Raw genomic sequence first — 14,799 nt, forward strand, 5'->3', positions numbered from 1 at the left:
TTATTATTGTATTGTCTGAATGATCTTTGGGCAATCGGAGCAAATGAGTGCTCTCTTCATCATAGGTATACTTCGGGACGTCCCACCCCCGCTCCTACATCTCTGCGAATGTGACAGGGTTCAAATGCGTGACGGGAATGTCCTGCCTCATGAGGAAAGATGTTCTGGACCAGGCTGGCGGCCTCATCGCATTCGCCCAGTACATCGCTGAGGACTACTTCATGGCCAAAGCCATCGCAGACAGGTGGGCTTGGTGTTGGTGGTGTTCTGGGTTACCTGAGCTTCCATTACATTAGAGGCGCTTCCCACAGGATGGAAAATAGCTGTCAGCATTTGTGAAGTACAACAGGCAGGTGCAAGGATGGTTAACTCACAAACTACTGCTAAATTATTGTTGGGTACATTTGATTTGTTTTTGAGACTCATCTGAATGGCAAAAACATTAAAGGATTTTGTCATTGATTGCCGGAATATACAAATCATTACACCTTAAATAGTTGGTGAACAGGAACCAAAATATCACAGACAAATACTTACTGAAGATTTTTAGGAACTAAAACAGAGGCTCTCACGAGGCCAGAACTTCCCTTTCTCATGTACCCATGGTGTGGCTAATTTTTAATGAGAATTTAAGCTTTATGATTTAGCCCATTATAAGCAGTACAGCTATTTGAATTAATGCTCCATTCTAAGTGGACATAAATGTTGTGCTGTAATATAAACAAGGGCTCAGTGAAGGCTAATATATTCACTTATTTATGTTTTGTTTGCTCCTGTTAAAAATAACACTGTCACTCGAAGTTCACTGAGTATATCCAGTTAGAGCCTCTTTCTTTTAATAGATCATAAATGATGGTTTTAATTTTTCAATAATCCTTTTATTGCTTTTGTCTGTCTAGTAATTTTCATTAGTGGGGGGTTCATAGGGGTCTGGGTCCCAAGGGTGTGTGTGGGGTTTCATGATTTTGGTTGAGAACCGCAGATTTTCTGCTTTCCTGTCATCTTCCATCCTCAAACCTGTCTGACAGCCTGCCAGATGTTTGTTTTTAATAACCCCTTCCTGTATTTGTGTATTTAATGTATTTGTGATATACCGTAAAAAAAATTTCTTTGTCCCTTAGGGGCTGGAAATTTGCCATGGCAACGCAGGTGGCACTGCAGAATTCGGGTTCCTGTTCCATCACACAATTTCAGTCACGGATGATCAGGTTTGTTTTGAGACCATTGTCTTTCACCAGTGCCACCAGTCTTACCAGTGTGCCCTTTTTTCAGATGCAGGCTTTTCTTGTATGCAGCTGGGCTATTCGTGGTTCTGACCTCTCTGAGCTTCTAACCATTAAATCATTAAACAAATGAATCACAGGATGTGTTCAATGCTGGAATAAAAATGTATTGTTTAAAGTAAAAATATGAATTTTGAGCTATATCCAGTGTTAATTCACGTTCTCGCATAACTTTGTAAACATTTCATTGACATTCCAAAAATACCTTAAAATTCCAGTGTATTTTTTTTTAATTCTTTTTTTGGTTTAACAGTATCTTGATCTGTTGGTTTTTACTCATTCAGGAGTTTTTGATATAACTGTGGCAGTTTGAGGTAACCAGATATTGGGTCAGACTTCGAGGTCATGGGCATTCCCAGGGTTGTGTCAACTCTCCCCATTTCGCTCTCTCAGGTGGGCCAAGCTCCGGATTAACATGCTCCCCGGCACCATCTGCGAGCCCATCGCGGAGTGCTTCGTGGCGAGCCTCATCATCGGCTGGGCGGCGCATCACCTCTTCCACTGGGATGTTATGGTCTTCTTCCTGTGCCACTGTCTGGCCTGGTTCATCGCAGACTACATCCAGCTGCAAGGCATCCAGGTAGGTCTCGGTCCTGCCTTGGCCTGTAAACACTGACGTACATTAAGCCACCACTCTACTGTTGAGTAACATCTTGTTTTTAAGCCTGCTGAGCTCTCCTGATTTCCTTGGGATGCTCAGAGATTTAAACAACAAAACTATGGATGTTGCAGGATGGATTATGAAACACTTACCAGCTATTGATGCAATATGGGTAACGTCAAGGATGGGCCTGAATCCATCCGTTTGGTTCTAACCCTAACGCTCTCCTCCATCAGGGGGGTCCGCTTTCCTTCTCCAAGCTGGATTATGCCGTTGCCTGGTTCATCAGGGAGTCTATGGCCATCCAGATCTTCCTGTCTGCCCTGTGGGACCCCACTGTGCGATGGAGGACAGGCCGGTACCGCTTGCACTGTGGAGGGACCGCGGAAGAGATCCTGGATGTGTGACTGTGAGAAGCTGAGTACAGCTTTACAAAAAAAAAAATAATAAATCGAAAAAAAGGAAAGAAGCTACTGAACAGCAAAGTGTGGAGACCAGGGATGAAAATGAGACAGATAGAGACTTGGCCCTTGGCATTTTTATTATTATTATTTTTTAAAGATATTACCTTTTCCCCCCTTATGTGACTCATGATTTCCTTTGAGAGAACTTTCTAACCCATTGAAGAGAGACAGTATCATAAGGTGCGTGTGTGTTAGCCAGATGAGAAATGGGCAGTAGTTATGTGAATATTCAGACACGAGTTAGAGATTATAATGAACATTTTGGCCTAGGATTTCAGAAGATGATGTGAAATACTTATACCAGAACAGTCATTCCAAAGGGCTTAAGAAGACACTGGAGAACAAGCAGTGCTTTAGACACATGGTTATCGGGTAGAACCAACCAACCACGATATGAGTTATCACAGGTCAATGACCTTTTTTATTTTGATTTTATTAATTTATGTATTTATTTTGTGTTTCCCATTGCATAATTTGATACTTCTTTTTAGACATAGATGTACAGTCTGTAGATGTATTACAGTTCTTGAAGCAGTTAGGATTGAAATGTGTGTGTGTGTGTGTGTGTGTGTGTGAGAGAAAATGTAAAATGTATGAAAATATTGCATATTGCATTTTGCCCTCACATACATTCAAGGTCCTAGTCTTTTTGGTTTTTTTTGTGTACATGATATAGCAGCAAGACTTTGGATTTTTATTTACAATGAGTGGGCATTAACCTCACTGTTTATGTACAGTCCTTATGTAAGTAGTTTCTTACCTTTTAACATGACGTGTTTCATCGGTTCATGTAAATAACAAAATGATTCTTCAAGGACATGAGCACATTCTTGCTGTCTCCTGGAGGCATAAATCCACTGTTTTTATGCTGAAGTGTAACGTAAAGCGCATCGTAACATTCAGTTTTCGTTGCTGCCAATCATTTTGATTTTTGTCAGGTGTTGTGTCCTAGTTGGACTTTTATTTAATCTCTTAACCATAATATTTTAAAAATGTGTAGTTAATAACCTGCGTATCTGAAGAGCCTGTCCCTGAATATGAGGAACACTTCATGAGCATGCAAACTTAATGCAGTCAGACTCTCGGCCCCTAAGCTATGAAGAGATTGTGACGACCTCTGAGCTGCTGTGGTGACAAGTGGTTTGTAAATAGGGAATAGCACCAATAGGAAACATAAAGTGTGTTTGTGTGTGTGAGTGCGTGTGTGTGTGTGTGTGTGTGTGTGTTTTTGGGGGGGTTGGCCTACAATACAAAATTATAAGTGCTTAACCTAAATCTGTACAATGTGTCGCGGCTGAAATCCCAGTTATATTGGTGAGCCGAGAAAGACTGAGTTATAAAGGAAGCAGATCTCCACGCGTCCAAAGCGGCGGGAATGGAGATGCCCCCGCAGAGAGCCCTAAATACGCGGAGACCGTGCAGCGGGTCTCTTAAAAACACGTTTTGATCAACTATTTTGAATCCACCTGTTTGTGGCATTATCATTAACAAAGGCAAGGCGGTACACCATTAAACCAGAACTGCAGTCTGCTTTTAGAAGAGAACCATCAAGAACTTTTAGGGGGGGTGGGTGGCTAATGCTATATGCTCAATGGCTTATTTTTCACATGTACTTTTACATAAGAACATAAGAACTATACAAACAAGAGGAGGCCATTCGGCCCATCGAGCTCGTTTGGGGAGAACTTAACTAATAGCTCAGAGTTGTTAAAATCTTATCTAGCTCTGATTTAAAGGAACCCAAGGATTCAGCTTGCACTATGTTATCAGGAAGACTATTCCATACTCTGACTACACGCTGTGTAAAGAAGTGCTTCCTTAAATCCAGTTTGAAATATTCTCCCACTCAAGGAAGTCAACCACACTGATCAAGAGTAGGACTTATTTACAGTTTGAGAAATGTTGTATAGGACTTGCGTAAATTCTTCTGCCTATCAGATGCAAAATATGCTGTTATTTGGGGGTTACTGGATGTATGCCATACAAATTACTCATATAATCATAATCACAATCATGCGAGAGCTGCCAAGTTAATTTCACATTGTTTTTTTTAAACATTTCATTATTTAGCCATGTGCTGCACCTTGTTAAAGGGCACAGGTGTTACAAGTGTTAATGTTCTATGAAGTGGAGTCACGATCCATGAAGAACTTTGGGTATATAATGTAGGGTAAATTTAAGATTTATTAGAAAAAAATAACTGAAACATGGATACAAGTCAATGTAAAAATCTTCAGAATCTCAAAATGTAATTACTGCATTTGTTGTGCTGTGGCACATTACAATCCCAGGATTAAAGACTATACACATTGGACTCTGTAAGGGGAACTGTGAACTTCTGTTATTGCTTCTTACAGTACCTGCAGGAAAATAAACAAACAGTACTCATTTGAACAGATTATTTATACATACTTTCATCGAAATCTAAATATGAAATTTTCATGTTTTATTCTTATCATAAACACACTGGGAAATGTTTTGCTTTCTTTCCTGATTGGCAAGCCCAGGCCATTTATAATGTAAGAATATACCAATGAGCATTTTTGCAGGGCTAAGATACACCATTTGCAGAACTCATGGGGCAACTAAAGATTAGAATCTGGAAATGGGATGCATTTTAGTGTAAATATAATTAATTATAATTGATACTTGTATTGATCCCTGTGAGGAAATTCTCTTTATGCCTTCCCCAACTTGCTCTTTGTAGGTGAGACCATAGCAGCACACAGAGATCAGGGGGGGGGGGGGTAAAGGACCCTGCTCAAAGACCTGCAGATGTGCTGAGGTTGGGCTTGAACCAGCAATCCTCCAATCACAGACACAGGTTTAGCCCACTGAGCCACTCGCTGCCCCCCCGTCACTACATATGGGGTGTAAAGTTAAGTAAGATATTGGTCAACATGAAGTATTCAGGGAAAAATATAGCCAATGTTGACTCTGAAAATTTGTTACTGCAAACAACGGTCCAGTTCACTTTTAAGAGGAAAGTGATGCAACTTCCTTTATTTACATGAATATCAGTTGATAAGGTACTTGAAATTTTATGTCTATTGTGTTTAAGTGTGCATTATGCAACTTACCAGGTATATGAATATCCCATAAGTACTATGAATGCAACCAATCCAATGGATCCCCCAGTTAAGAGAGTCACTGATTCAATGATGTAGGATGCACCTGCAGGTAAAATAACTCAGTAACCGTTTTTTCACATGGATTAAGGCAATATTGTGAAACATTTCCTTCAGCTTCAAGAGGCATGACTCTGAGCCATTGTTTTTTGTTTTCTTTTAAATATATCCCTGTGGGCCTATAATATGATAAGCTGTTGGAAGATGAATAGATATTCAACTAAATTTAACAAAGTATTAGTGTTTCTCTATTGCGTTGACACATTTCTCAAATAATTAACATTTGCAAAATAAGTGTTATCCCCACACCACGATGTCACTTCTGCACAGCAGAACATAATTTCTCATTGTTTCACACAAATTTACAAATCTTTTGGTACCTGCATACAAATGGTTTTATACAATTAATTTCATTTAGCATAATTTTCTGTTGCTTAAGTCTAGTTGGTTGAATTGGATTATGTAATTCCCCAGTGTAATAATTTTATACCTAAAACGATGTAAATATGTATGTAATTATAGTGTAAGCTACCACATGAAAAACAGTTCTCTTGATTCAAGAATATATTCTCTAAATTGCAGTGATATGGTTTTGTATTTTTGGTTCCCACAGCACATGATTTTGTTTCCGGTTTTTTTTAAATAGTCACTTTCCTCATTTCTTGTTGTTGTAAAGATCTGTGTGACTCCTTTTCTGTTGTACTTTGTCTTGAGATTTGAAGAAGTTACATGTGTACAAAGGGCACCGCAAGAGATTCTGGGCCCCATGAAAGTATTTCACATTTTATCCCCAAGCCAGACCAATCCAGATATGTTCATTCAGGGGCCCCTGTCACTCAGGGGCCCCTGTCACTCATTCTAACCTTTTCTTTCTTTTCCCTTCCATAAATGGTGCTGGAGGTACTTTTCATTTTAGAGGCACTGACTAATTCATTTATAGAATTACTTGCTTTTGTGACATGAGTCAATTGTTTTGGGTGAGTTAAGGCCTTTTGCAGCTGAACCACAGTCTTGTGCTATATGCAGTGCTATGTGCACTGTTTTGAGAAACAGAATGTTATGTAAGTATGTTTCATGAAATGTGCTAAAGCAATTGAGAAAAAAACTGTACGTTAATGCTTCAGTGTCTTGGCTGTTTAAGTGAATACACCAGACTCAGCATGCTGACATGATAAGTACCATAAGTGCTATTTATATAACCTAATTCTCTTGAAAACTGCACACACAAATAGGGAAGTAGCAGGATATAATTATCTTACCCTTGACTTTTGCCCAGATTACACAGTACTGCTTTCTGACCTAGAGGTCAAAAGTAAACAAAAATAGCAAAAGATTTTAGGACTCTGTTTCATCGCCTACATAAAATATTCAGATTTTTATTGATTGACTTTTTTATAGGTATTTTTTTTCCCCAACATAAGAAAATTCATGTTGGTCTATGAGTTGGGTTGTCATCACCCACTGAAGCATAACAGAGCATTCAGAGCTCTTGGCCTGCCCTTCCAATGTCAGGAAGCCATTCAGCGCTGCTTACAACAAACCTGAGGATATCCTTACCCCTGCCCACTGACTGACGGCTCGCAGTATTATGTAGTAGTCTTTGCCATTCTCCAGGGGGGCATTGTAGTACCCCCCGTACCACTGGTGGTCCCCCACAGTGAAGAAAAGCTTTCTCCCAGTTCCAGCCAGCTGGACCTCCGCCGCTACGTACTCCTGGCACGGCTCCTGGCAGCCATAAAAGTGTGGCGTGTGCGGGGAGGAGCAGTCAAACACAACCTTCCCCTCAAGCAGCAGCACAAAAACCTGGTAGATACTTCAAAGGCCCAAAGAGAAAAAAACAGGCAGTGTTATGGTGCCAAAGCCTTATTTAATGAGTCCTACATGCATAACAAAAATGAAATTGTTAAACTCATGATTAGATGTGCTAATGTAGTATATGGGCATGATTACGTCTATGGTCAATGTCAATAATGTAGTATACTGACATTATTGGACTTATGCCTACTAATGTTGCTGGAATTTGATGGATGAGAAGGCTAAAGTGACCCACCTAATTGCATCCTGTGGGTGGATGGTTCTGTGGAGTCCAAGAGTAGGACAGGAACCTTCTACATCTCTGAAGGTGACATGAGGGACCGGAGGAGCTGCAGTGATACGTGAGTGTTTAGTTCGTAGCATTCTGGGAGTACCTACAGTTCTCAACATTGGTACAAAACCAAAGATCTGAGAGGCATACAGCATACCAGTAGTAAGGTATACTAATAATCCAAATCATGTTAACAGACACGTGCCCAAGAGACACACTGTTAGACTGCAGCTGTCACACTGGCTGTCTATCAAAGAAGCACTTCCTTCCTCACTGAATCACCATTATGGGAAAGTAGACAAGATCATGCCACAAGTCAGGGTAAAAATAGTCCAAGTGATGACACTGATACTGTCAATGAGGTGACTAACAAGTTTGGCAGAGAGCCTGTCAAATCTGCTGCTGATTCTGTTTCCTGGTGTTGGAATAATCTGGTTCCAGAGATTAGCATCTCATTCTTCTAAGCTGACGATTCACTAATCTGCTGACGACGAAAATTCCAGAGCCGTATCTGAGCCATCAGAACCTCGTTTCTTCTGTCAGTAATACTTTGTCTACTTTGTCTCAAGACACCTCAGAGTGATGATGGATTACAGGATAAATCAAGTTACAAAGAGCTTTAAAATAAGATTCAATTAAAATGTGGTCAAGCAGACCACGTGATCAATGGAAAAGTTATATAAGCTATAAGAAAATGGAAGAAACTGTTCCTTTTTCACTTCCCTGTGCTTCTGTTGTAGGTAAATCTGTTTGTTTAACGCTAATTCGCATTTACAAAGGACATCCATCCATCCATCCATCCATTTTCTGTAACCACCTGTCCTATTCAGAGTCGCAGGGGGTCAGCAGCCTAACAAAGGACATCTCAATTGAAAACACATGTTATACCTTGGATACTGGTGTTGGCGGAGATGGTGAGTGAGAAATTTGCAGTCTGTGCTGTGATGTTTATGGAGTAGTTGGTTCCTGGCAGCAGGTTCATACAGAGTTCAGGTCTGTTAGCTCCTGATTTGAAGACCAGCATCTGTTTGTCCTGGAATGCCTTCTGATAAGCCCTGGATCCCACAAACTGAACCTGATTGAGGGGAAATACAACAGATTATGAAGCATTGCAAGAAACACCACTGGCATATTAAAATGTAAGATGCAGTACTCTGTGACCATTAAGTTCACCAATGTGGTTTTGGTATTGTAATTTGGCATCTGGTTTGGAGTTGCAACCTTGGTACTATGGGTATACTGCTATGCCTGACCCATCCATCCATCCATTATCCAACCTGCTTATCCTACTGGGTCGCAGGGGGTCTGGAACCTATCCTGGAAGCAATGGGCATGAGGCAGGGAACAACCCTGGACAGGGGGCCAGCCCATTGCAGGGCACACTCACACACCATTCACTCACACATATGGGCAATTTAGTAACACCAATTAGCCTCAGCATGTCTTTGGACTGTGGGGGGGAAACTGGAGTGCCAAGAGGAAACCTCATGATGACATGGGGAGAACATGCAAACTCCACACACATGTAACCCAGGCAGAGACTCGAACCCAGGTCCCAGAGGTGTGAGGCAACAGTGCTAACCACTGCACCACCATGCCGCCCCCGCTATGCCTGACCATGCAATCAAAATTTTTGTCTTAGAAGTTGGCATTTGGCTTCTTTGTCTGAAAGAGTGAGATTTACATTCTAGAACATATAAAGCCATTAGTAAGGAAATACATATACATCCATCCATTTTCTGTAACTGCTTGTCCTGTTCAGACTCATAGGGGGTCCGGAGCCTATCCCAGAGGCTACAGGCACAAGGGAACAACCTAGGATGGGACACCAACCCATTGCAGGGCACAGTCACACGCCATCCACTCACACGCCATACACTCACATGCCATCCACTCACACGCCATTCACTCACACGCCATTCACTCACACAGGTACACCTATGGGCAATCTAGTAACTACAATTAACCTCAGCATGTCTTTACACTGGTGGGGACCAGAGTACCTGAAGGAAACCCCACAACAACACAGGGAGCCATGGTAGACACTCAAACGTTGGTCCCAGAGGTGGGAGGCAACAGTGCTAATCACTGCACCACCATCCCATCCCCTATACATTTATAATGTAATATTTATTAAATCGGAGGCCCACACATCTAATACTATTATTTAATTGAGTGATATATTGATTGATTGATCACTATAACAAAACCAAAGATTGAGACACTGTAAGAAGACTGGACTGGTATTGCAGACTCACGGTGTAGTGTTCATGGTGTCCACCATTCATCTCAGCCTTCCACCGTAGGCAGCTCTCATTAAACACCTCCGCTTTACTGATGGGTGGCTTAACCTCTTTAACATGCAGAAGGACACAGAGAGCATCAGACTTTAAAGGAGTGAAAAGCATCAAAGGTCGAGAGTCAAGGCGAGCTATGTGGCTGCGGACAGAGACGATCAGAGGGAAAGTCTGAATGTGCTGGTGCAGTGCGAGACAGTAGGGTGGGTGTATCTGCAGGAGGTACCTACTGTACAGCTGCAGAGTGCGAAGGGAGAGCAAAAGGCAGCAAGTGCTCAAAACAGCAACATACCTCTGCAGACGAGGGTGGCAGCGTGCCAGGTCTGGGCAGGACCACACAGAGATATGTTGCTTCCTGTCCTACTTCGGTATCCGTCCTGGCAGCGATGCACCGCCACTGTGCCATTTTGCCACTCCACCACTGCATGGGGCAACCAGGGGGCAGGACCGCACAGTGCTGGGGTTCGGAGAAAGCAGTGGATTAGGGGGAAGATGAAGAATCGCACCGCTCTGTGGAAGCTTGGCAGGTCTGCTGCTTCCTTAGTGTAATTGTAACAAGCGCAAAAACGTGGCACAAGTTATAATGCATCGCCACATTATCCATTATTTAAACAGCAAAAGTATCTTTACATATCTAACAACACACAGTGCAAGCTAGAGAGTGACAATAGCCCACATTCTACACCTGACAATTACATTCATTTAAGATAAGATAATGGTACTTTATTGATCTCTGTGGGGAAATTCTCTGCCCTGTCTTGCTCTCCATGACACACAGACACATATTTAGGCGATAGCGAGCTTGGCAGCTGCCCATAGTGGTGCCCATGCAGCTGGGGGTTAAGGGCCCTGCTCAAGTGTCCACATACATCACTCAGACTGGTGACTTTTTGATCACAGTCACAGAGGCTTTAGGCAGGTGAGCCACATGCTGGAAATATGAAAACGGGAACCCACAAACTTGTAATAACAGGAAGTTAGTCACAGCACAGGTGTGTGTGCTTACTAAACTTAAAATTAACTTGGAATATAAGTTAGGCAAGCATCACACCTAGTAAAGCCTGTCATTTTTGTACACAAGCCAGGTATAGAGACAAATGAGTTTGTTTCACGCAGCTAGTTCTGTATTGTGCATCTCCTCCGACAGATGAGACGGAGAAGTCTGCTGGAACTGCACTCCTTGACTTGAAGCTATTTTTTGGTATCACGTCGAGAACATCTTCTGACTGGGAGGCCAGCAACCCATAGTCAAAGACACACCTAAAATCATGATCCTGAGGTTATGTTACACAACACAAATGTTCATTACATTCTTCACAAAGATGATTAGGTGGATTAAGGTGAACAGATTATCTGCCCTAACTGCACAGAGAATTGTAGCTCTGCACCAAGTTCCTCTAGTGGTCACAAAGAGGAATACAACCTCTCCAAATGTTATATAATCCCATATGGCACTAGTAATGAACCTTAGCACCCATGCAGGTATTCTGGTGGTATAACAGAGCACTGAGAGACAATGGGGAAGTCACCAAAGTCAACCCCAGATATCAGGGACATGATCTGATTTGTAACTGACCATCAATGGTTACATGTTTTTCTTAGGTTGATTGTTTCTGTCTGATTTGTGCATTATACAGTATTAAGTTTTGACCGGCCTTGTGCAGTCATATACATCTATGAGGCTACCAGCTTCTGACTGGGAAATCAGAAGTCATGGGTAGTCAAATGAGGGCTGCGGAATAGGTGAAATAAATATGGGTTATTTGAGACAGACGTATGGATACCAACATCAGCCAAGAGAAATATTCATGTGATACCTTGACAGAGTATATCTACGGGATCCCAGTAACCGTCAGTAGTACACAGTGAGACATTGCCTTTCCCTGCATTGTAGAATCCATCATTGCACTGGTAGTGAACCTGAGCACCAACCCTGCTGCTCTGATTCCACAACATAGCGGCATGGGGAAATGAGGGGGGCTCACCACAGTCAACCTCTGGGGAGGAAATCAGCGACATATTGTCATCACAGAATTATAATGCATTGTCCTGGTAAGTGACTGACCATGTGAGAAGAACAATTAAATGTCACAATATCAATAAAAATGTTAATCTAAGTGGAATAGCAGAACAGTAGCTGATGTGTATGCGGAGTAGATGATGTAGATAGCCAGTATGTGGGCTGGAGTTGGGTCAGTTAGCAGAGACTGATGTAGATATACATTAGATTGACAAAGATACAATGGGAAGCATCATTCACATTTTTTAAGCTGAGACTTCTGGTGGTTTGTCAAAGAAGCCACTAAATAATCCAGTATGTCAACAGTAACTTCCCCATAGAAACAGAAAAAAAAAACAAGTTAATATGTTACCTTGACAGAGTATATCTACGGGATCCCAGTAACCGTCAGTAGTACACAGTGAGACATTGCCTTTCCCTGCATTGTAAAATCCAACATTGCACTGGTAGTGAACCTGAGCACCAACCCTGCTGCTCTGATTCCACAACATAGCAGCATGGGGAAATGAGGGGGGCTCACCACAGTCAACCTCTGGGGAAGAAATCAGCGACATAATGTCATTACAAAATTACAAGATACTGGTCTGATAAATGGCTGACTGTATTATTTATGAAGGACTTGCTTTGTTACAAAGACTCAGCAAAGTGTTTTTTTTAACTTAAATGCTTACGATTCAATTTCTTGAAAGATGTGATGAAAACAAAAATTGCAACGCAATTCAAAATGATAACATGTCTATTAAATGTAGGTCCAAGTATAATAACAATACATCAACTGATGCAAATGTGGAGTAGCTGATGTAGATGTGGAGTATATGTGCAGTAGCTGGTGTAGATGTGCAGCAGCTGACATAAATAGCCAGCATGTGAGCTGGAGGTGGGTCAGTTAGCAGAAACTGATGTAGATATATAATAGACTGACAAAGATACAATGTGAAGCACCATTCGCATTTTTCAGCTGAGACATCTGGTGGTTTGTCAAAGAAGCCACTAAATTGTCTAGTATGTCAACACTACCTTCCCCAGAGAAACAGAAAAAAACAAGTTAATCATTTTGTGTGTCAACAGCAACTTCCCAAAAAAGATAATAGATAATATGGTACCTTGACAGAGTATATTTACTGGATTCCAGTAACCATCAGCAGTACACAGTGAGACATTGCCTTTCCCCCAATTATAAAATCCATCATTGCACTGGTAGTGAACCTGAGCACCAACCCTGCTGCTCTGATTCCACAACATAGCGGCATGTGGAAATGAGGGGGGCTCACCACAGTCAACCTCTGGGGAGAAAATCAGCGACATAAAGTCATCACAGAGTTACAACACACTGTTTGTGTGAACAACTGACTGTGATATTTGTGAGGGTTAAAAGCAAAGATTGTCAAAAGAAGCTTTAAAGCTTTAAATTAAGCAGACTGTTAAACAAACAAGCTCAGATAAAAATATGAAGTAGTAGTAAAGTATTTTCAATATAAAGTAGCAACTGCATATTATGGAATGACTCGAAATCCTCTGGTGTCCATACAAAAACAGGTTGACAGCTAAGCAAGCTACAGTAGTTAGGAGAGAGACGACGGTCCAGAAATTATGGCAAAACCTCTACTGTTAGCCAGGAAGGACTATCGCTTTGTGGTAAGGAACAAGGACGCTGCAAGTTGCCTCTGCTTTGACTTCCATGGCTTTACTTGACCTTGGCCAACAACTTTACCCAAAGAGATGACTGTCGCTTCCCCAAACTCACATGCAGCAGTCAGTTTTTAACAAAGCATCAGTTAAATGACTAAATACTAGGTGCTTAAGTATCTGACAGCCACTCAAGAGACAATCAAGTCGTGATTATACGAGTAAGCCTCTGAGTCTGGAACACCCCCTTGGACAATGTGGACATTAACCTCTGGAACATCGAAGTAGAAAAGGATTAAGTGAGTTTTTTTTCCCCATATTTGCACTTGAGTACATCAAGTTGTTGCAACTTTTATTTTCACTTCACAACTACTTTCTACTCCGATACATTCTGCATGAGATCATTGTTACTCAGTCAATTACAAAAACTACAATTTGTGAAAAGTTATGCTGTGCACCCGAGTGTAGGAGTAAATAAGCAGAGAAAGTATATGTGGATTGATACTGAGATGTCAATTCTTTCTTTCAGAATGTTTAACTTTGAGAATCGATTCTAATATAAAATTATCATTTTTTTAATCTGGTGTTTTACACAATTATTATAGGAAGCAGGACATGAGCTACTAGCAGACTTTAAGGGGCTTACATAGTAGTGACAAGTACACTACCAGCATGCCCCCAGCCCACCCACCCCCCATCTTGTCAGGATTGGGCCGGCAACTAATACTGGGTTTGGTATCGTTGTTACCAGTGTTGATATTGTATTGATTCGGATCTAAAAGAAACTCAGCGGTATCAACCATCTATAGTGAAGAGACCCTTTTATGCTAGATCTAGTGGTGCTAGTCTGGCACAGGCACTCTGTATATTTTACAGCACTTTCCGTACTTTCAGTTGTTAAAACATTTATTGTGAGGGCAATACGAACATTTAGGGAAAAAAATGTGGCATGTTACTTTTGTTACGGTTTGTTTTATTTTGTACACCTGGTGGCTTTTGTTTGTCTTGATTTTTCAAATGCTTATTTATTAACAGACACTGCAGTGACTCTTAACTCTAACTGAGCTACTTGCAGTCTATTTTCTGAATAAAAAGAAAATATTCAGACTTTGTTTTCCTTATTGTGCTGCACTGTAACTTACAATGCTATGTTAAAACTTGTCTTGAGGGAATTCAAAAGGTTAGGTTTTGTAAGGTCAATAGATTTGAATGTATGCTGATACTTAAGTAGCTTCAAACTGCATGTATTTTTTACTTTTAGTCGAACAGTATTTTACTGTATAACTTTTACTAG

At 41.2% G+C, this 14,799-nt stretch overlaps 2 protein-coding genes across 7 annotated transcripts in view; one reads left to right on the plus strand and one right to left on the minus strand.

The window, feature by feature from the left end:
* Positions 1-4,742, plus strand: part of ugcg (UDP-glucose ceramide glucosyltransferase) — a 17,804-nt gene extending 13,062 nt beyond the window's left edge. For both annotated transcript variants that reach the window (XM_023803240.2, XM_023803241.2), the window contains exons 6-9: positions 66-244; positions 1,122-1,208; positions 1,677-1,863; positions 2,121-4,742. In XM_023803240.2, the coding sequence (XP_023659008.2) occupies positions 66-244; positions 1,122-1,208; positions 1,677-1,863; positions 2,121-2,291 (624 nt within the window). In that variant the 3' untranslated portion in view covers positions 2,292-4,742. The remainder of the gene's footprint in view (positions 1-65; positions 245-1,121; positions 1,209-1,676; positions 1,864-2,120) is intronic.
* The window catches only part of susd1 (sushi domain containing 1), a 25,898-nt gene continuing 15,613 nt past the window's right edge, over positions 4,515-14,799 (minus strand). For 3 of the 5 annotated variants that reach the window (XM_072705454.1, XM_072705453.1, XM_072705459.1), the window contains 11 exons: positions 12,983-13,162; positions 12,232-12,411; positions 11,677-11,856; positions 10,152-10,316; positions 9,821-9,915; positions 8,451-8,637; positions 7,527-7,620; positions 7,034-7,289; positions 6,736-6,775; positions 5,429-5,522; positions 4,515-4,708 (listed from right to left, as the gene is read on the minus strand). In XM_072705454.1, the coding sequence (XP_072561555.1) occupies positions 4,690-4,708; positions 5,429-5,522; positions 6,736-6,775; positions 7,034-7,289; positions 7,527-7,620; positions 8,451-8,637; positions 9,821-9,915; positions 10,152-10,316; positions 11,677-11,856; positions 12,232-12,411; positions 12,983-13,162 (1,490 nt within the window). In that variant the 3' untranslated portion in view covers positions 4,515-4,689. The remainder of the gene's footprint in view (positions 4,709-5,428; positions 5,523-6,735; positions 6,776-7,033; positions 7,290-7,526; positions 7,621-8,450; positions 8,638-9,820; positions 9,916-10,151; positions 10,317-11,676; positions 11,857-12,231; positions 12,412-12,982; positions 13,163-14,799) is intronic. The other 2 variants (XM_072705461.1, XM_072705462.1) reach the window with 2 other exon arrangements.

This window comes from Paramormyrops kingsleyae, chromosome 2 (genome assembly GCF_048594095.1).
Source record: "Paramormyrops kingsleyae isolate MSU_618 chromosome 2, PKINGS_0.4, whole genome shotgun sequence".
Lineage (NCBI taxonomy): Eukaryota > Metazoa > Chordata > Actinopteri > Osteoglossiformes > Mormyridae > Paramormyrops > Paramormyrops kingsleyae.